Raw genomic sequence first — 21897 nt, 5'->3', positions numbered from 1 at the left:
GTTCATCAGTTGCTGCTTCCACTTTGGTCTATTATGAACAAATGCTGATAGGAACATCTATGTACAGGTCTTTGTATGGAAATATATTTTATTTCCCTTCAGTGTATGCCTGGGAGTGGAGTTGCTGGGTTATATGGTAACTCTATGCTTAACTCTTTGAGGAACCGCCAAACTGCCTGCGTTCTAAAGCATGGCACCATTTTCCATTCCCTCCAGGGATGAATGAGGGTTCCAATTTCTCGACATCCTTGCCAACACTTGTTATTATCTCTCTTATTATAGCCATTCTAGTGAGTGTGAAGTGGTGTCTCATTGTCGTTTTGATTTGCATTTCCCTGATGACTAAGGATCTTGGGCATCTTTTCGTGTGCAGGGGAGTGTTTTCATTGCTTTATGCAGTAGTTAGAATAGAGCCTATTGAAATGCATTTGTCAGAGGGGAAATTACTTTTTATACTTACGGAGATTTCCAAAATGTTCATAACTGATTCAACAGTCAGTTGCAGCCTTTTAATTCTTTAGAGGGTGCTTATGTGGATCCTTGCATGGGGGAGAAAGAGCTGCCATTTTGTACAGTGCTCTGGGAAACAGCTGGGGCTGATTCCAAACTTGGGTGTTTTAAGAGTAGGTTTGTGAACATGGCACTGATGATCTTCTGTCCTGGACAAAGACCATTTTGCTTCCTTAGCCCACGAACACTGGCTGGAGTTTTGGAAAATTGGAAATAACCTGGCAGCCGACAGTGATGACCCAGGGGCAAGAAGATATATGTTCATAAAGCCATCAGCACAATGATCAGAAGAAATGAGGACAGAGCTAGACATAAGCCTGCAGAAGTAAATCAGTCCTTGAAACTTTTCTTGGGGAGCTGAGGGAAGCCAGATCCTTTTCTAGGTAATGGAAAAGAATACAATAGAACCTTCCAAGTACATCCAGGAAAAATTAGATTCCACTAACCTACATCATCTACAATTACTTCTTTTGGAAAATGGCAAAGCAAAAAAATGTGAGTAAATGTTCCTCCTTTGACTTTCCCAGCATTAGAAGTTCTCCAATTTGTTTTAAACCCGCAAACCCCTTTTCTTGAAATGAATCTTACACACACATTACACATAAAGGCCTTACACATCACACATGTAACACAGTATTTATTAGTATATATTAGTTGTCTAAGTTCAAAGGCAGATAATGCTTACATACTGCAAAGTCAAACATTAAGAGCTCAAGGTAACTCCCTGTTAGCTTCTAATGTGTCCAAACGGCATCGTGATGATATTACAGTTTTACAAACAGATAAAACTGTGTTAAGGAATGGAGTTCAAATTAAATCACAGTGCCCAACAAGAAACTCATGAAGTACAATTTAGCTATCATTGCTCTGAATCTCTAAACTGGAACTGTTTATGATAAGTTATATCATTGCCCTCTGCCCCGGTATCTCCCTGTATCTCTCCATCTCTGTCTCTCTCCATCTCTGTGTTTGTTCCTCACACGTTTAACTTCTACTCTCATCAATCTGAGTTTCCTGCTGACGTCATGATTAGGTTACTAATGATTAACAACGGCTTTATGATTTAACATGTACCAAGTACCACTAATGTGATAAAGGACAACAGTGCATACATAAGCAGATCATTAGTCCTGATCTCTGCCCAGCAGGTACATAATCTAAGTTAATTGAGATCTCCTACTCTGAAAATCGAGTTCCCACTAAAAGGTTTACAACGCCATCGCCGCCGAGCAGTTGCTAATGACAGAAAAAGTCTGAGCGGCCCGCCAGATGGAAGCGGCTGCCCTTAATCCCCTCCAGCAGGTGATTCAGCTCTTTCACTGAGCCAAAGCTCAGAAAAGGTCAGGGATTTATTTGCAATTTCTGTATCCTTATAATCTCCAGAAATAATCTTTCATTAAATATCTACTAGGCTCACATTATTCCCTTAATTTGACTTGCGATGAGTTGTTGCAAGACCGGTGGCGCTACGCCCGACATCCACTGTCTTGCAGCTTTGGCTTATCGTCTTTCCTCAGCCTCAAGTACAGCTCAGCCCAGGCTTACACACAGGGCAGTCCAAACGGTTGTCATACAATGAATATTCACAGAGCTCGCACCAAATACCCAGGTTGACCCGCCAAGTTAGAAATGTGTCATCCTCTTAACTTTCATTTCAACTTTTGAAGTCTTGTTTCTTTGTCTCCTTTTAGAGAAAGGAAAGGGCCAAGGTCACACAAACCTATTTTCTCAAAGTTCTGTGGAGAACATGAGAACACTGGACAGGTGGGTTGACGCTCTGTCAACTGGGAGAGTCTTAGGGCAGCAGCGGGAGGAGGGTGCCTGGCAGACCATTGATTTTCATGCCTAGGGTATGAACTCTGTGACTAGGGGCGCAGGTTAAATCCAGAGACTGAGTTCAGTTTTACTAGTTAAGGAACAACATGCTAGGAGATTCAATCAAACTATTTTTTGTCTAAAAGGAGGGGGCTGTTGGGCCAGGTAGATAAACTTGGATTTTAGCATAACCATTACTGCCATGCTCTACAGCTTCTAGTACCCCACGGTACCTCATCCGAGATGCTTTTCCTGGCTCTTTGTGTCTTAAAAAAAATGAGGTGTGTAGGTGGTGGTAGAGAGTGGGAGCTACAATAAAACCATGAGCATAACCTTCAGCACACCTCCCCTTTCTTACCCCCAAATCCAAATTATCACCAAGTCCCTCAGTTTGTCTCTCAATTTTGTCTAGTTCTCTCCATCTTCACCACCACCATCCTGGTCCTGGCTTTCATCATCTGTTACCAGGACCACTGCAATGACCTTCTAGCCGGTCTCACACCTCCTCTGGCTCCCTCCAATCTGTCTTCCACATTGTAGCCCCTATGATCTTGACAAAATCAGATCCTGTTACCTCCCTGTTTAAAACCTCTCAGTGGTATCCCACTGCTGCTCTCGGGAGGATAGCCCGAATCCTTAACATAGCCCACAGGCCCTGCGTGGTCTGGTTCTAGCCTGCCTCATTCCACTCCCCTAGATCCCAACTATACTCGCTTTCTTTCAAGAGTGTCCAACTGACCGCACTTTCTCCCCAGCCTTCTGCACAAGCTGTGGATTTCACCTGGAAGCTCCTTGACCCAAGTAACTGAACCTCAGGTCTCCCCTTAAGTATCAATTCCTCAAAAAAGGCTCCCTGACCTCTCCACCTAGGTTAACGCCCCCATCACGCACTAGGATATAGCACCATCAACCACTCCTTCAAAGTATGCAGCACAACTGCAAACTTACACTTATTTGTAGGATCCTACAAAAAATATCTATCAAAGTAGATATGCATCCATGAAGGCAAGGTCCGTGTATATTTTTACTTACTTATTTTATTCAGTACTATGTCTCTGGCTTTCACTGTCTATTACAGTGCTAGACAGGAAGTAGAAGCGTGCAATTTTTCATTTTGTGTAATTTTTCATTTTGGATGCATAGATAGGTAAATTGGTGACTGAATGGTGGGGACGGTTACTGAGGGGCAGTGTGGTGTAATCAAAATGACCTTTCAAATTCCAACTGATATAAACCCTGTGACAGTAGGTGAGTGATTTAAGCTTCTGACCCTCAACTTTTTAATCTTTTGTGAGGAAACAATGGTTAAATAAAGAAATGAATGGCCTGATCTAACCACTTCCTTCCTTCCTATATCAGTATAAAAAGGCATTACCACCTAACAGTACAGGACCAAGAATGAGTCCAAGAGAAGGGACAAACAAAAGCTGTACAAGCCAATACACGAAGCAGAGGAGACAAAACCAAGTTTGGGTCACCCTGGACACTTTTAGAAATCATCTGCTTCTTCATCAAGGCATTATCATCTCCAAGGTGCATATAGTGTGAACATGGGACTGGTAAAGGAGCAGGTGTGGTGGGGTGTTCCTTCACATCATACTAACCAGGCCACCTAAACAGTCAGGCAGGCCTGAGGGTTGAGGAAGACCCTAGAAAACAAGGGTATTGTTTCCTAGAGCTCAGTGCCACCCAACAGACCTCACACTTCAGGTCCAGGAGGCTTTTTCTGAAAATCACTAACTTGCTGTTGCCCTACTCCAATCCTCAATACTCAGAACACGAAGAAATTAGGCAAGAAGTGGTCAAATCACCAATTTTGAACAGAAGGGACCTTTCCATACCATACAGGTTGACTGATGAACATACAGTCTGTGAAAACAATGCTTTGGGACACACCCCAAAGTTACCCCATTGCACATCCGGGAATTCTAGCAGACTTCCAGGAGACAAGTCCTTTTTCAGAGGCGGGAAGCTGATCTACTGGATTAATCTCGGCGCACAGCAGAATGGGTCACCACGTTTCTAAAGCTGGTATTCAACAGCTTTTGCCTAACCTAAAATTTTTTCCCCAGGCAACTTACTCAATTTTCCTTTGATTAAAACAAACAAACAAACAAAAAAACTTTCAAGTGTTTTATGGGAGAAATGGAATTTGCTGGAAAAGTTGGATGTTTGCATAAAAGCGAGAGAACAGAGAGATAAAGGAAGTTGTCACCCCATTTTTAACGTGGATGGACATAGGAGATTGTGTAGGGTTATTGTGAGCAGGCCACCAGTTTATGGACATTTTATGAACAGTTCTAGGGGCATGTTCTCACCACAGAAATTTGTTCAATTTCCCAACATGATTTTCTCTTTTAGAGTCTGGCCTGCCTCACTCCTTCTGAATTTAATCAATTTCAGCACCATTAAAATCCATGAAGAAAAACACTCACATTGAACTGAATATGAAATCCACCTGGATAATAGGTTTCCAATTGACTCAGAGGGGCTCACACCTTTTCTCCTAATTATGCGAAGCCCCAGAGTTGCCAGGGCTCCCTGGCTATGGTCCCTGGGAAACTGTATACACGGTGGTAGCTCTCAGAAGTTTCCAGTGGGGTCCAGGAAAGCTGGATAATTGGTTAATTGTCCAGGTATGAATTTTCTACTTTGGGGATGACCCACAGCCAATGTTTAATTCCAGATAAGCTCCCCAAGACCCTGTGCTCCATCCTGCTCCATTGCCTACTCTGTCCTATACTCTGCTCCCTAGCTGGTATCATTCAGAGGGTATGAACTAACTTTAATATTAACTGAAATCACACACACAAAAGTGGTATGCACTGCAAAGAGAACAATGCGCTGTAAAGACAGACAGACCTGGGTTAGATCCTGTCTCTGCCACCTCTGGCTGGACATGATCTTAGGCAAGGTGCTTCACCTCTCTGAGACTCACCTTCCTCACCTGTATAGTGGGGATAACCCACTATACAGTTATAGTGTTGCAAGAGTCAAATGAAATAAATATACAGTAACTGTGACTTATTTGGTATTCAATAAATGCTCATTATCAGTATTACCAATAGTACGATGCATCCTAATATTTGAATAAAACTTTCCAGTTGATGAAATACTTTACACCCAAGTTCAAGTTAGTCTTACTAGGTAATCCCATGGGGTAAATATTGTTACTCTTCTTACTAGTAACCTCTTGCTGTGTTTCCACACTAATGAGTATAATGAAGGATAATACATTACTGTTTATAGAATAAATTAATAAATTATGGCTTATTTGATTTTCCCAACATATCTGTTAGGTTTTGATGATGAGAAAAGCCAGACCCGTGATGTTAAGTGGTAACAACAATGATGATAACAGTAGCTAACAGTCACTGAGCAGACTGCGTTGCTCTGGGCTAAGCACTTAAAAGCATCCTATCATTACCACCATCATCGTCACCATCATCATCATCCCTATTTTGCAGGCAGGAAACCTCGGCTCAGACAAGGTCCAGGAGCTTCTATAAGATGATGGCGTTCAGTGAGTGGTGGAACCAGGATTCTAACTTGGTCTGACTCCGCAGCTTATCCTCTCCTACTCCCCACTCTTCAGCTGAGGTTCACATGGCTCATCAGTAACAGACCAGGGGCTGGGAATCCCGTTTCCTGGATTCTGCCCTTCCCACTCCAGCAGCTGACCTCGAACCTAGTGGACCAGAGAAGTAGGGGGCATGCTTGCTGCAATGCAGAGTCTGGGCGCCCTCCCAGATGTTATGCTTCAGTAGGTGTGAGAATCATACTTGAGATAACACTACCATATAACAAGCAATTAGAACAATTATCACTAAAGACAAACAAAAATGACTGTTGACTATTGATTAGTTGCCAATATCGACACCACATTCCCCATCTGATAATAACAATTCACCTGCGCTGTGTATCTCAGTGTGTCATGTGGGCTTGTGACAGTCATGGTATATGAAATAATTCCAAGTGGTTTGTAATAATTGTACACTTATTTTAATGACTATTGGAAATGTACTGGTTTATCATACATAGTATGATATATTTCTTTTAAAATAAATTTAGGTTAAAAAGAGTGTATTGATTTTAAAAAAATAGTAAGTAATAATACAGGCGGTATATGTACACATAAAAAAAAAATCAGAGATGATACACAAATAATACATTTGGGAGCTACTGTCCTAACTTGTCCCAAACCAGGCACTACATGGTGGATGAAAAGACAAGGTGGGAGGGTACCATATTCTACCAGCAAGATGTCCTATTTCGATACAGTCATCCTTGATTCCTTGCTTTCTCAACACTCCATATCCAATTCATTGGCCAGCCCTGTCAGTAATAACTTAAAAATACATCTAGAATCCAAATACTTCGCACCACCTCCATTGCTAATATCTTAACCCAAACCACCATCATCCTTTGCCTGGGCTGCTATAATAGCCTCTCAACTGTTCCTACTTTTGCCTCCCCCTTCCCCCCAAGCTCCCCAGTTTATTCCCCACCAGCAGCCAGAATCATCTTTTACAAATATACATCGGCTCATGTCACTCACCTGATCACAACTCTCTCTCTAGGGCCTTCTCATGATACTCAGAGCACAGTCTTGCCTCCTGACCATGGCCTCACATGCCTACCCGACCTCTCTCTCTCTGGCCTCCTTCGATCCCGTCACACCGTCCTTCCTGGTATTCCTAGGACGCAGCTAGTTCATTCCTTAGGACCTTTGCATGTGCTGGTCCTTCTAGCAATGCTCATCTCTCTGTTCCTGACATGCCACACTTTAACTCCCTTTGCTCAGTTTTCTCCTCAAATGTCACCTCTTTAGAGAGGCAGTCTCTGCTCCAGGTATCTAAAACAGCTACCCCTCCCCTGGTTACTCTCTATCCCTTTGCTCTTATTTCTTCAGAGCACTTCTTTCCACCTGAAAGTACACCCTTGTTTATCTGCTTACTGTGTGTTGTCAGTTTCTCTCAATAGTATAACTCCATGAAAACAGGGGCTTTATCTGCCTTGTTCGGTACTGTAGCTTTAATAAATATTTCCTGCATGAAGAAACAAATACGATCTACATTTCCACCAGGTGAGACACAGAAACCAATAGATAAAGACGTCCCCACACTCCAGGAGCCTCAAATGGTGAGCAGCTGGCTGAACACAGTAGTACCTTCCGGAGCTCAGGGGCCCTGCATTGGGAAGCACAAGACAAATGGGGCTGGCAGGGATCACATTCATCCCCTGACCTCTAAGCATGAATACTGCTAATCAGGTTTTCCTCCCTAGCCTACCACATATACAGGCACCTATCTTCTTTTTCATGGTTTCTGCAGACACACACAGAGAAAAATAAGCTGAGAGGGACACAGGGTAAAGAAAGGAAAATAGGTAGCATGAAAAAAGATGAGCTCCCTGCCTCTGGAATAAACCTACGAGCTCTCAGCCTGAATAAGGGAGGCTCTGAGGCAGCTGTAAAGTATTCCAGCTCTTTGGCAAGGCAAGGCAGCCAGGGTGGCGGCGTCTGGGTTCTTGCACAGTACAGGCTGAGGGCTGCAGATCAGCTTGTGAGGGACTGAGTGATTCTTGGTGGGTTTTCACATCTGCTATCTCCCAGTCCACCTTAAGATTCCCAATCAGGACAGCCATGAAACAGCAATGCTTAATGCACACCACGGCAACGCCCCCAAGTTTAATCAGGGCCATTTGTCTCCTGCATGGGCTCTGGACATCCCAAGAATGAAGAACAGTCCAGTGGCCTCAATTCCTTTCTGCCTCGAGGCCTGGGGGGCTGCGCACTGATTTCTCAACCCTAAGAGGCCATCTCCATCTTTCTGAAAACGGAAGGGTTTTAAGCAGAGAACCAATTGCCTCTGCCCATCTAGATCCCTCTCCTGCCTTTACCTACCGGACCTCTCACCTTGATCTGCCCCAGGAATGGTTTAGAGATGTTTTGGTCACAACAAACTGTGAGTCAGCGAAGGGCAGGAAAAGCGAGGACATTCAGAATCAGAGGCCTATGATTCACACCTACAGCGACCATGAGGTGGTTGTATAGATGGACAACATACTTCACCTCTCTGACCCCTATCCTCACCTGTAAGGTCAGACCTTGTGCAAATCAAATCAGGCGAGGCCTGTGCAGGCACTCCAGGCACTCTAAAGAGGCTGTCCAGGGCCATGCTTTTATATGAGTAGCCTCTGGTATTGGATAATGTCATTGATGATAATAACAGCAGAGGGCAACATTTAATGATTGCCTAGAATACCAGGCACCACAGGACTAAGGATTTCCATCCTAATCCCATTTAATCCTCCCAACAAACCAAGGATCGAGGTACTAAAGCTATCCGCATCTTACAGCCAAGAAACTAAGGCCTGAAGAAATGAATTTCCCAAGGTCACATACTCAGTAAGTCGTGAGGCTGGGATGTTGATCAACATGGGTGCTAAGACTCCAGAGCCCATGCTGCTCCCAGCCGCTACTCAGCACGATCCCCGCTGTGGGCAACAGTCGTGATAGCCTCTGATCAATCGCACACGCTGAATAGGAGCTGCATGCCCTGAACACTTTGATTAGGGTGGGAAGGAATGATCGAAAGTAACCATGGTTTGCACGCAGAATGAAGCCTCAGTTTTCTCACCTGTAAATGGGTCAGTAATACTATCTACTTCATAGGGCTCTTATAAGGATGAAATGACATGATGTATGTCAATCACTGCGCACGCTGCCCAGGACACAGTCTGTGCTCAAAAAACACTATCGAGAGCCCGTCCTTGGTAGCAGAAGGGGACCTCTTTCAGTCTCTGCCTCAACAACCCTTAGTACGAGGCTTTAGGAGTTACAGATGCAGCCAGGGACTTTCTCACTGCTGCTTGGCTGAAGCCCAGGATGGCATGCCAACCAGTGGCTCCCACCTGCCAGGCCACAGTCTGCTGCCACTCCAGAGCCCACACCGCTGAGAGAAAGAGGAATGTTAGGCCACAGCAAAGTCACACACTGGCTGCATCTGTCAGTCTCAAGTTGGCTGAAAGAGCGGATGGATTTGTTAGGTGTCACTTAGGACAAGCAGAAAGGTCTCTGATTGTTCAGGCATGTCTCAGAAGCACCACTGCCAGTCATATCGCTGAGGCATGGGGTCTCACCAAACAAAAGGGCTGGAAACCCCAATAATAAAATCTCTAAGAAAACAACCTGTTCCTTCTCCTTCTCTCGCTAGCCCCAGCCTCCAAGCCAGGGCTATTCTCAAGCTGGGGTACTATTCAACTAAATATAATTTGAGCTCTACACGGGCCGCAGTAACAGGGTGGCACACACAAGTCACCGTGAAAAGCAACATGTAGACAGTCAGCACTTAGGTGAGCTAGTGTTACAGCATCGCCCCTGACTGACTGCAGCTCAGGAGGTGAAAGCGGTGGCCACAGAAACCTGCCACGACACAGGAGGGAGGGGAAAGGAGAAAGAAACAGGGCCAAGGCAAGAGCGAGGGCAGCTGGGAGGGAATGCAGGCAACGGGGGGAGCGAGTGCCTGTCTTCTATCAGCCCAGGCCTGGCAGGCATGGACGGAAAGCTGGAGGGGAAGGTGCACTCAGCTGACTGCCTCGTGGGCCAGTGCACAGGAGGCCAGGTCGCCATGCCCATGCCCATTATTGCCATCCATCCTTCTCAGGTTTAAAAGGGGAAATGTTCTATTTATAAGCCACCGATCAGTGGAGGCCTGGCAGCCACTGGATGGCTCTGATCCCATAGGGATCCTGGTTACCAGTGGCTGCCTTCTCCTGCCCTTCAACTGTGGGTGTTCTAACAGCAAAAGGCCGAAGGTGACTAGAAGCAAACGGAAAAAGAAATTTGTCTTTTCTGTTCTTCGCTGTTTTCCTGAGACTGTTGGACTTTTAGTAATGGCTGAAGGTTTTAGAACCTTTAAAAAAAAACAAAAAACAGTGATCCATACCATCCCATCGGGCTTTCTCCTGCAATCTTCAAGACTAGATCTCTTTTCTGTTGTACAGACCAAGGGAAGCAGAGGCACCCTGAGGAAGGGAACATGCAAATCAGAGGCAGGACAACGGGCACAGAGCAAAGGCGATTACGCCCTCGCCATCTCCTCCTCATCTCATCTCCTCTCATGAAACAATAAAGCCTTGACAAAACAGTGTCAGGGAGTTTGATCTGAATAATGGCCTACAGAACGATAAGTAGCAGAACAACACATGGAGCGGCTCTGGTCGTGCTGCAAAATGCCTGCAGGAGGGGAGCAGGCCAGGATACGGTTGTGCACCTGGGAAGCTTGAAAGTCACAGAAACACGTGACTCTGGCTCTCCCAGCATCATGTGTCCCTGATGGCTCTGATGAGGAGGCTTGCTAAGAAGGAATATGGAATGGCCCCCAACCGCAAAGAGCTGGGTGGGTTAGGTGTTGGAGGTTGATAATGTAACCCCTTCCAGCCCCAGTGAGTTGGCCACATAATGACAGAACGGCAGAACAAATATTGCACGTATATTGAGAAGGGGCATGGTCAGGGATGACCTTGACAATCAGGCAGACTCGAGTTTGAACATCAGTTCACTAGTCCTCAACTGTGCTCCTGAACCTCAGTAAGCCTGTTGGCTCAATTGTAAACTCAGCCGCAAATAGCATTTCTGCCCATGGCAATCATTCATGTACCATTTTCCTTGCTCCCTGACATAACTTCCTGCCATTTTAGACTAATTTTTAAAAACGTATCCTTTTATTAAGCTAAGGGTAACATACTATAGTCCGTAAGCCAAATTCATCACTTCCTGTTCTGCAAATAAGGTTTTATTAGTAAATACACACACCCCACTCATTTCTGTATTGTCTATGGCGGCTTTCACACTACAACAGTAGAGTTCAATAGTACCGCAAAACTGAAAATATTTACTATCTAGCCCTTTATTGAAAAGGCCAGCCCGTGTGCTAAGCAATAACATTTAGAAAACCAGGAGGTTTACCTGTAGTCATGCCCCTCCATCCAATCTACATGGTAATTGAAAATGTTTGTCTGGTACGTCTAAAACGACCTTAGATACCACCGGTCGTGTGCACACCCCACTCTGAGAAATGCACTCGTGAGGGTTAAATGAACTAAGGTGCCAAGCCTGAAAACAGCAGGAGCACTGGCTGCCGCTTCGCTCTCCTCCTGCTCCTCTCAGGAGTTCTGCCCATCCCATGAGCCTCTCGTTCCCATACGAGAGAGAGTAACTGGCATGGCCGAATAACAAGAAGGTGAAGAGCCAACGGGAATCAGGCACTTACCAGCTAATAAGCCAGACACTGTGACCGTGAAGCCTCACGGGAACTTTTTGAGGTAGGTGTTGTTATTTATCCCCATTTCACAGAAAATAAAATGGAAGCATGGAGAGGTCCAGCTCCGATTCACGGTTCCACAGCCAGTGTGTCACCACGCTATTCTATACCACTCGCCTAGTACCCTCCAGGGAACCGGCTCTCTCCAATCCACATGGCAGAACTGACCATAGGAAAGTGAGATACGTACAATGAGGTACAAGGGTGTCCGGGCTGATGTTACTCACAGTAGCAAAAATCTGGAAAGGACATTCAAATCCAATGACAAGAAATGATTCAATGAATTAAGATATAATCCTATGATAGAATATTACACAACTATTACAAGTGGTATTTATAAACAATTTTCATGATGTGGGAAAACACTTACAAATTTTTTTAAAGCAGAATGTAAACAAGTATATTCGGTATAATGCCAATTAAGTCAAAACACATATTGACATGGACAAAATACTTATAATACATCATGAAAAAAAGGCAAGAAGGAAATATCTCTGGGGGTTGTAGTACAGATGATTTCTATTGAATTTTTGAAAATCATTGTTATAGTTCCTTCATATTCTACAATGAGTTCATGTTATTTTTATAACAGGCGAAAATACATGTTTTTCAACCTGCTTAGGAGTGAGTTTCAATGTCTGGACCCTACAGGTGATTAAATCCTAACTCCAACTTTGCATTCTTTTTCCAAGCGATACGCTTGCCCCCAGGTCCTAGTATGAATGACAAGCTCGCAAACTAGTGCATTCTTGAGCAGTATATTAGGTTGGTGCAAAATTAATTACGGTTTAAAAGGTTGAAAATAATGACAAAAATCGCAAGTACTTTTGCACCAACCCAATACAAAGGGAACTTGTGAAAGTGCTGGATTAAAAACAAATGGGAAGAACTGAAGTGACTAAGACTTGGAAGCTAAGAGGAAATGTTATATTTCCTTCTTCTGGGGCAAGGGGTGGGGAGCAGGAAGTTCCCATTTTTTCAGTCTTTCTAGCCTCGATGGAAGCCCATTCTGAGCTCACTGTCAGTCGGCTGTGGGCATTCTGTCTGCACACTGGGTACAACTGCAGAGAGCATGAATATACACACACGCCCCCACACACCAGTGGATTGTCTCCCGGGGGTCTGAACCTCAACAGCAGACCACACACTCCTCGGAGGCCCAGGTTCTACTTGCGGACATCCTTACCCCTCAGGACTCAGGCCGCCAGGGGCCACAGGCCCTTCAGAACTACGAGATGTAGTAATTGAATGAAGAACTATAGGAAGCCTGGACGACTGCAGTTAAATTGAGTAAAGGTTCAGGTAGGAGCAAACAAAAACATCAAACAAGCGGGAAGCAGAATAAGCAACTGCAGTGTTCTCTTGGAAAGCCCAGATGGCCGGTGTTAAGCTGGGTCCTGGGGTGCATGAGAAGGCTTGTCTGAGCAAGTGGGGCACGTGCCTTTGACCATAATCTGATGAACCTATAGAGTTCAAGTTCATACTCACATTAAGGGAAGTGAGACTGGGAAATCAAGATTAAGGGACTGAGCCCTCTGTCTCGATCTGTCAGCCATCAGCCTTCATACAGCAGGAGAAGTCATGGGAGAGCCAGCATTTCTGTAAACAATCTAATCTTTTTAGAGCTAATACGCAGTGACATTTACTATTTAAAACTTTAAACTTGGAAAAGACCCACTCACGCAAGGAAAGCCTGCCTTTCCCTTAGTCTTGCTCTGGGCTGGTGGATCAGATACCTCGCTGACAAGTTCTTAGCTTTCTAACGTTCCCTCAGGTGGGACCGCAGGACAACAGCAGCCGGGGCTGAGAACAAGCCACGGCCTGGCTTCCCCTCCTGATCACAGAGCCTTTGGGGAGTCAATCTCACAACTGCAACCAAAGGTGAGGCAAGCATGTAGACTCAGGAGATACACATGAAAATGGCAAAGGGGGCCCCAGAAGGTGGATGCGAGGAGGGGGTCTTGCCCAAGGCAGAGTCCTGCTCTTTGTAATAATAAAGTCAGCAAGTCAGTGACAGGTATCAGCAGCGTAGGTTACTGACACTGGTGAGATCACTCCCTCAGTAATGAAGCCTAGGGAGCAACAAACCATACTTCCCTCCTCTTCTACCCTTACTCCCATCTTTCCCCTTCCTGCTCTACCAGGTAAGAATTTCACCAATGAGAGAAAACTAGGTGTCACTAATGTATATTCCTGACATCCCAGGAACAAATCCAGGGAAGGACCCCTGATGGCAGCAGGATCCATGCGGGGCGAGAGGCCCAGAGGACTGGCAAAAATGGCAGATTGGTTTTTGAATACAGTATTTAGGGATTAACTTAAGCAACTGTACACAAGACCTCTAGGCAGAAAACTAAAACTCTAATAAAAGGACATCTAATATTCAGGGGGGTCTGAATAAACGGAAAGACATTCAGAGCTCTTGGAGAAGTTAAGTTAATATTATAAAAGTGTCAATGTTCTACAAAGTAATTAATACCATTCAATGCAATCCCAAATGAACATTTTAAGTTTTTTGAGGCAGTTACCAAACATATGCTAGAATTTATATGGAAGGATAAAGGTTCACAAGCAGCTTAAAAAAGAAAAGTAAAGAGAGGAGACTTAAACTACCAGATATTAAGACTTGCCTCAAAGTCATTACATTAAAACCAGACAGGTCTAAGCACAAGAACAAACAGACCAAGGAGACAAAGGGCTGAGAGACAGAGAGCAGGTAGGCAAACCGAATGTACAATAAAGCTGGCACCAGACGTGAAAGAGGGAGAGAATAGATAGTTTAGTAGGCATTAATAGGAAAGTTGACGCTTCGTATGGATAAAAACAAAACTGGATCTTCATGAAACGCCATATACAATGGCAGGTATCAGTCAAAGTCATGAAGCCAATAAAAGAAAACGCAGGTGCACATTTTTGTGACATGATCAGAAAGGCCTTCTTTAAAACATAACTTGAAAATCATAAACCTGAATGCAAAAAAAAAAAAAAAAGATGAATTTGAAGAATTTGAATGTATAAAAAGTAAGGCTTTATACTCAAGGAAGGATATCACACATAATATTAATAGACAGATGAAAAGATGGAAAGAAATATTTGAACACTCTACAACTAACAAGGGAAATCTAGAATACAGAAGGAACTTATTTAGAAGGATATCTAGAATATAGAAGGAATGCATCTCAACAAGATGGCAACTGAAAGATAAAAATGGGTAAGGGACATGAATTGGCAAAACAATAAAACCAGAAGAGAAAAATCCAGTAAAAAGGCACATAAAGAGAGGCTCAAACTCATTATCAGAGAAATGCAAATTAAAACAACAATGAGCTATCACTGTATAAGACTGACGAAAAATTAGGAAGCTGAATATTGGCGAAAGCTGGTGGGAAAAGAGCGATCCTCACGCAGGGCTGGGGACTGTGGACAGACGGCTCTGGAGGAGGCCATGAGAGCCCTCCCTCAGACGCAGTATACACACACACACCGACCAGCAAGCATCCTCATGGGCATCAGCTAAGGAAATTCTTGTGCAGGGGGATGCGAACAGAGATGTTCATTGTGCTGTCGTCAGTAGTGATAAGGAGTTGGAGCCATGAGGAGGTGGTGTGCATCTCTGCAGAAACAGATATGCAGTGTTCTTCCATGGGGTATGCAGCAGACAGAGGCCACAGTCTAGAAACAGACAGAGGAATACGGATGGCTCCAAACGCTATGCCGAGCGAGGGAGCAAAGCCAGAAACAGAACAAGACATATAGCCACGTACATAACTTAAAAACACAGGTCAATAAAACATGCACATTGTCCAAGAACACAGTTTAAAAGTACACACTAGAACAGTGGCCTAGGGGGAAGATAGGAATAGGAGTCGAGAAAAGGATGAAAAGGGAATGAAAATGAATGAATGGAGGGTGCTGTGATGATAACGTGCCACCAACGGGGGAGTATGATTAATTCAATCCCTCTATTCTGAGATACAAATAGACAGCAGAGAAGAAGAGCAGAGGAAAAAGGCTCTGCAAAGAAATGAGCACGTTATTTATCTGCTGCCATCCTCTCCCTGGCAACTGGGCCGTTTGGAAAATACCAGCAGCTGACAGACATTATTTATGGCCCTGTCTTATACCCCACGGGCACTGTATGCCCTGAGAGAAATTTCAAGATGAAAGCCACAGATTCAGAAGTGCCCCAGAGGAATTTTCTTTTGCTACCTGCCCATTCTGGCTCTGCGACAAAATGCTGGCATTCAAATTCCAACCCCCAAACATTTCCAAGAAAGAGAATGCTAGACATTTGGAATTTGGATATTAAAGGTGAAAAGAGCAATGCCCCACTCGTAAATTCATATCAGATTGACTTCTTAACTTTAAAAGATTTTTTATTGTGGTATAAACAGAGAACTGCAGAACAATTCAGACCCTGGGCAAGAATGCCACCTGTGGCAGATGAGCCCTATGGGGGTGGAGGTGGTGGGGGGAGTGAAACTGCAAATTACTGTGACCAAGAGATACTAAAAATACAACCATTTCGGAGGGGAGGGACAGCTCAGGCACCGTATGACATGAAAAAGGGGTCCCAATGCCAGAGGAGGTGAGGAAGCACCAACCCAGAACATCACTCTGGGCTTGCCAACTTGGAAATCAGTGATCAGGTATCTTAATACCCTAGAAAACTAAGTTCTCCCTAAACTTCTCCTGGAAAAGTTGCCCACATGTTTTAACCCATCTTTTCCTCTCCTGCTTGCTACGTGAAAGGGTAAGCAACTGGGGAGGCATGACAGACTCAAGGCAGCCAACCCTGTGCTCAGTGAATAGCGGGATGCCAAAAGCATAACGTTGCAAGTGTCTGTGTTTTCCAAAATGGAACTTTTTGTATTGCTCTTTTCCTAGGGAGGTAGAATATCCTTGTAGTTAACAGTAGAGGCTTTAGAGTTAGAACTCAGATTAAATTGTGTCCCCTGAGCTTACTCGCCTCAATTTCCTAGTCTACAAAGTAGGTCAAAGGCACTTACTTATCTTACAGAGTATTGCAAGCATTAAATGAACTAATGTGCATAAAACATCCTGAAACACAGTAAGTGGTCAATAAATGCTATCTATCAATAGCTATCATGGTAAAATATATGCTCGTTATGTAGGCAATGCAGAGTATAGAGAGGTATTTAAAGTAGGTCAGTCCCTCCTAATAATCCACCCTCCACCCTGATAAAGACCTGGATGAAAAACGTTTTTGCAGACTTTTTCCTATCACTCTATTTAGGTAAATCACATAATTTATTTTATTAAATGCATTGTTCTATAACCTGATTTTTAAAAAAACTCGATTAACAATATACCGTGGGGACCATGTCTACAAATATACACAGATCTCTCGTTCTTTTTAAAGGCTACATAGTACTCTACGATATTTTGAATCAATTTCCTATTGGACATTTAGGTCGTCTCCAATTCTTTGCTACCATTGCCCATGCTCCAGTGAACTTTGTTCCACCAACATCTTTGCACTCTAGTCTATTTCTTTAGGACAAACTGTTGGATCAAAGGATATTTACTTTTTAAAGGCTTCCAATGCATATTCCCAAAAGGTCTTGCAGAATGGTAGAACTAGCTGTCATGCCCACCAATAGAATCAGGGCCATCTTTCAAATCTATTGGCACTTATCTCGGGCAGAGAGAAGCAGGTTCGTAAGATCATTTACCAGTAAACTTCAGGTTGCGGGGTGGGGGTGGGGGGGTCTCTACTCATAAGCCTCTCACCCTCCACAGCTCTTGGGTCCTTAGAAGTAGTGTGTCCCAGGGTGGGGCATAGTTTGGGCATCTGTTACTTATGCCTGCTTGGCACCTAGCCTCTCTTGTCCTGGTGGGTTCCCTGATTCCCCTCTGGCAAACTACTCTGTTCCCATTTCATACAGTACACTTGAAACTGTCAATCAAGGTGCATTGGGCTTTTCCACCGGGTGAGTCCAAGCTAGACTAACTGGATGCTCTCTTTCCTGGGAATCTGAATTTTCAGAAGAGTAGGCAAGGACTAAAAACAGCTTAGTTTTATGATCCTGCAAATATCATCCAGAAGACCCTTTCTCATTGGTTCCTGGGTCTCTAGAGTTGGTATATTTTTAAGCCTGGTTCTTTAGCTCATCCTACCTTACTGTGCGTTACCCTACAGCCTTCCATATTCCTTCATAATTATTACTATTGTTTTTGCTATTGTTATTTTAGCCCAAGTTAGCCAGGGTTGATTTCATATATTCTAAAGTAATCCCACCTGATGGAAGGATGGGGAGATGATTTCTTTACTTCCTTGAATATTTACTTGAAAAAAATTTATCTCGATCAATTCTTCAGGGGAAAAAAAAACCCATAGAAGCACTTTTTTCCCCTCCCAAAGACCTCTTAACCTACAAAAAGCAACCATTCCAAATTACTTAATATCTCATATAAAACTCCTGGTTAAAATTTTTATTTTGTAAAGAATGAAAGGAGAAAAATCTCTGTCCTATATTGGATTTCACACACACACACACACACACACACACACACACACACAGAATTCATCTTTTTGTCCACATGGAGAGGCACAAATATTTTACTGATTTCTCTGACATGACTGGAATTCATGGTAGGGCTATCTTTGAATTTTTCTCCACACAGATTTTACAAAGCAAATCTGAGGCAAGGGGACAGGATTTCCTTTGTACTCTTTGTAGCAACCTGGAAGGAATTTGTTTTTCTCTTAGGCACCAAGGAGATAATCAGCCCAAACACTCTTGCAGTAGCAGTTTTATTTTAATCCCCTCATCTCTACAAGGCTGCAGGTGCCCTTGGAAATCATGATTGAACGGAGTGCTCGGAGCCAGCAGCAGGGGAAATGTCCTGTAGATTCTACAGAGGCCGCCCAGGGTCAGTCCCATCAAGGGAATTATTACGGAGCTCACCATCCCCCCTCCTGCCTCCCTAAAGAAGCCGCAGAGAACACAGGGTTACTAAGTGAGCTCTAAGATAGCTGTTGCCTCTCCAGGCCTTTGAGCAAGACTGTATTCCAGGAGGCAACGTCAACTCTGGCGTTCTCGCAGTGCAGGGCTCTTGAGGAGCTGGGTATTATTGGATTAAGTGACTTTTAAGTGATGATTGGGGCTACATTCTTAAGACGACCTGGGATTAACTGAGATAATGTACATGAAAAATGTTTTGTAAAGTGTGAAGGGTTATATAATGCAAAGTGTCATGACAGCCTTGCCAGTCAGGCTCACCGAGTGTCCTGGAGTCACTGGCACGGTAAGTCAGGGTGGAAGCGTCTCAGGTTGCACCGGGGAAATGGGGCCGACCCAACAAGCCCACAGCACCTCCTGGTGGCTCCTCCCCAGAGCAGCAACGTCTCAAAGCCCAATCCCAGCCCCAGCCATAGAAAATTATCCAAGCACCGTACTTACTCCCTTCGCTCTGACTGTCTTTGTTGGAGTTGTAGACCTGGAAAAGAGAAATAAACATTTACTTGTGTGCATTTTAGACCACGCTACAGGTTCAGTGAAGAAAACCGTTACCTTCCCTCTTTCCCCAGTTTGTGCTGTAAGATGGAAGGCCATGTCTAGCTACCAAAAGTGAGTCCCCTTCTATAATTATCTACTTCCCAGTTTTACTTCGGCTGTTCTTAAGTGTGTGTACACTGGAGTCATCTGTGGAACTTTACTGTAAAAAAAAAACCCGTATTCCTTCTGTTAATAAAAACAAACTATGCATGTGTATGAAGCTAAAAAGGAGAAAATATTTTAAACCAGGCAATGTGCTAAGCAATTCACATGAATTATCTCGAATTATCCACACAACAATTCTGTTGGGTAGGAACTGTTGTTATCACTGTTTTACAAATGAGAATTTGAGATTTGGAGATGTTAACAAAGGCTTCACAGCTGGCAAGTGGCAAATTCAGGACAAAGATTCATTATGACTTTTTAACAACATGTTAACACTGAGAAAGGGGACCAATCATTCTTTACCTTACAGGCTTTTGTAAATTTGAATTTTATAAGGAGAATATATTACTTTTACCATAGAAACCCCTTAAAGAACTTACAGAAACCATAAAAAGGAAAAGTGCCCTATATAAAACAGACGATGACATACTGCAAGAGTTGGAAAGCTTTTTCTGTAAAGGGCCAGACAGTAAATATTTTAGGCTTTGCGGGCCAGGAGGCAAAAAATCAATATTATGCAGGTATTTGTGTAAAAAGAAAGGAAACAAATTTCCACAATATTTTTGTTGATAAAATTCAAAACATCATAACTTTTCAAAATACAGGTATAATATTCCTAGCAGGTGAAAATCCCTTTAAGGGTTTCATGGCTCTCTTTTCAGAGGTGCTTGGCTCAGTTCCTCTAAGGGTTAAATAAGTGGTTCTCAACCAAAAGCGGCCATCAGAACCACGTGGAAGATCATCTTTTTTTTTTTTTAACACGTTATGATGACCAACTTCACCCTATGACTTTTCATACCTACAGAATCATAATCACCAAAGAAAGATTTGGGCACTATGATCTTTTTCTAAAGCAGAAGCTTTATTTTATTTAATATGTCAGCATATCGGGGATTGGCAAAGGATGGCCCACAGGCCAAATCCAGCTTTTGTACAGCCCATGAGCTAAACCTGGTCACTGCAGATGAACATTTGCCATTGATTTGATAAGAAATACTAACTTTGAACACTAATTAAGCTACATGTTACCCTGACGCTATAAAAAAAATCTATTTCCTCTGATTAGTAGACCTGTATTTAAAAAACTTATAGTCCTTGGAAAAGACCAGAGGGGATACAGTTGCCCATTCTCCTTTAGCAGCACCCCCACCATGGATATAAATGAAGAATTTGGACCAGACCATGGTTTTCAAATCAAGCCCCACAGGACCCGCACCAGGACTGCAGAAGAGGCGGGGAGAGAAGCTAAGCCTCCAAGTATCCCAAGGCACCAAACCCCCTTCCCTTTGCTTATAATGGCTTCAAATAAGGGGACACTGGCTTTGAAAAGAGTGAAGACCTCTTGAACGGGTAATTGCTAAAGTGACTTGCAATTCATGAATTTGTCTGTTCCTTCATGCATTTAACAAGGATTGATTGTGTGCTTGGAACGGTCAGGGAGCCTTCTAGGTGCTGGGGATATGGACAAACGCCATAGCTATGGCCTCTGCCAACTAGGGAAGAAAACAGAAATAAACAGACTCACAAATATGATATTCAAATATGATATTCAAATATGATATTGATAAGGACAGTGGAGAAAATAAAAGAGGCCACTGTGGACCTGAGGTAGGGGAAAGCTTCTCTGAGGAGGTAACAGCTGCATGAGACCCGACTGATGAGAGAGGCCCTCCTTGGGACAACCTGGGGCCACGGCCAACAGCAAGCACAGGTCTTTGAGATGAAAAAGGCCTGTCCTTTTGGAAGGAGGAAAGCCAGTGTGGTTGGCAGTCAGTGCAGGGTAGGAGATGAGGAGGGTGGGGCCGAGGGGCAGTGACGTCATCCTGCAGGGCCTTGTGACCCATGAGGAAAACGGGCAACCTGGTCAGAGCCAGGACCAGTGATCCATGGTAAATGGCTTTCACTAATCTTGGAAAGCTGTGTAAGGGGAAGTGCAGAGAAAGAGGCCATACGAGTATTTTGGCAAGTGCTTTTATCAGACATCCCTGATCACCTCATTCCTCCCATTAAATTCAAACATCCTATCCCAGAGAAACGCGTTTCTATTTATAAATGACAAAATCCAGAAAGAATAGCAAAATGCAGGGCTTCCAGCACTCCTTAATTAGGAGGTGAGTTTGTACCAAATTACTTTCTTTCTGGGTTTCCTGGGTCTCAGGAGGCCCCTGCCTAGAACACCCACGCATTCCCCAAATTGGAGAGGTGTGATCAATGAGCCAAAGGTGCCAGGAACATGTGCTGTCCGGTCCTCTGAGGCCAGGCCATTCATCTCTGTCTGGTTTGGGTAAATGAGCCAAAGAGAATGAGTTTTGAAGTGAAGCTAATAAACCGTGCCTGCCAGGAGTGCGTGACTCCAGGGACCAACCAGGAAGGCCCAGAGGCGGGGAGCAGCCTCAACGTCACAAAGGCCAGATGGTGGCACAGTGAGAGGGTGGCACCATCCGTCTAACAGTGAGGAAGGCAAGGAGGGTGAGGAAAGCCTTCGTATGCTCCCTCTGTACTAAGAGGACTGAGAGCACTAAGAGGGAATGGCTTCGGTGAACGAGCATTTACCAAGT

At 44.0% G+C, this 21897-nt stretch overlaps 1 protein-coding gene across 5 annotated transcripts in view; it reads right to left on the bottom strand.

The window, feature by feature from the left end:
• Positions 1–21897, bottom strand: part of ARHGAP26 (Rho GTPase activating protein 26) — a 426643-nt gene that overhangs the window by 181872 nt on the left and 222874 nt on the right. For all 5 annotated transcript variants that reach the window (XM_019663136.1, XM_019663126.1, XM_019663152.1 and 2 more), the window contains exon 12: positions 19079–19115. In XM_019663136.1, coding sequence (XP_019518681.1) covers positions 19079–19115 — 37 coding nt within the window. The remainder of the gene's footprint in view (positions 1–19078; positions 19116–21897) is intronic.

This window comes from Hipposideros armiger, unplaced genomic scaffold (genome assembly GCF_001890085.2).
Source record: "Hipposideros armiger isolate ML-2016 unplaced genomic scaffold, ASM189008v1 scaffold_11, whole genome shotgun sequence".
Taxonomy (NCBI): domain Eukaryota; kingdom Metazoa; phylum Chordata; class Mammalia; order Chiroptera; family Hipposideridae; genus Hipposideros; species Hipposideros armiger.
This window is presented reverse-complemented; position numbering and strand designations above follow the sequence as displayed.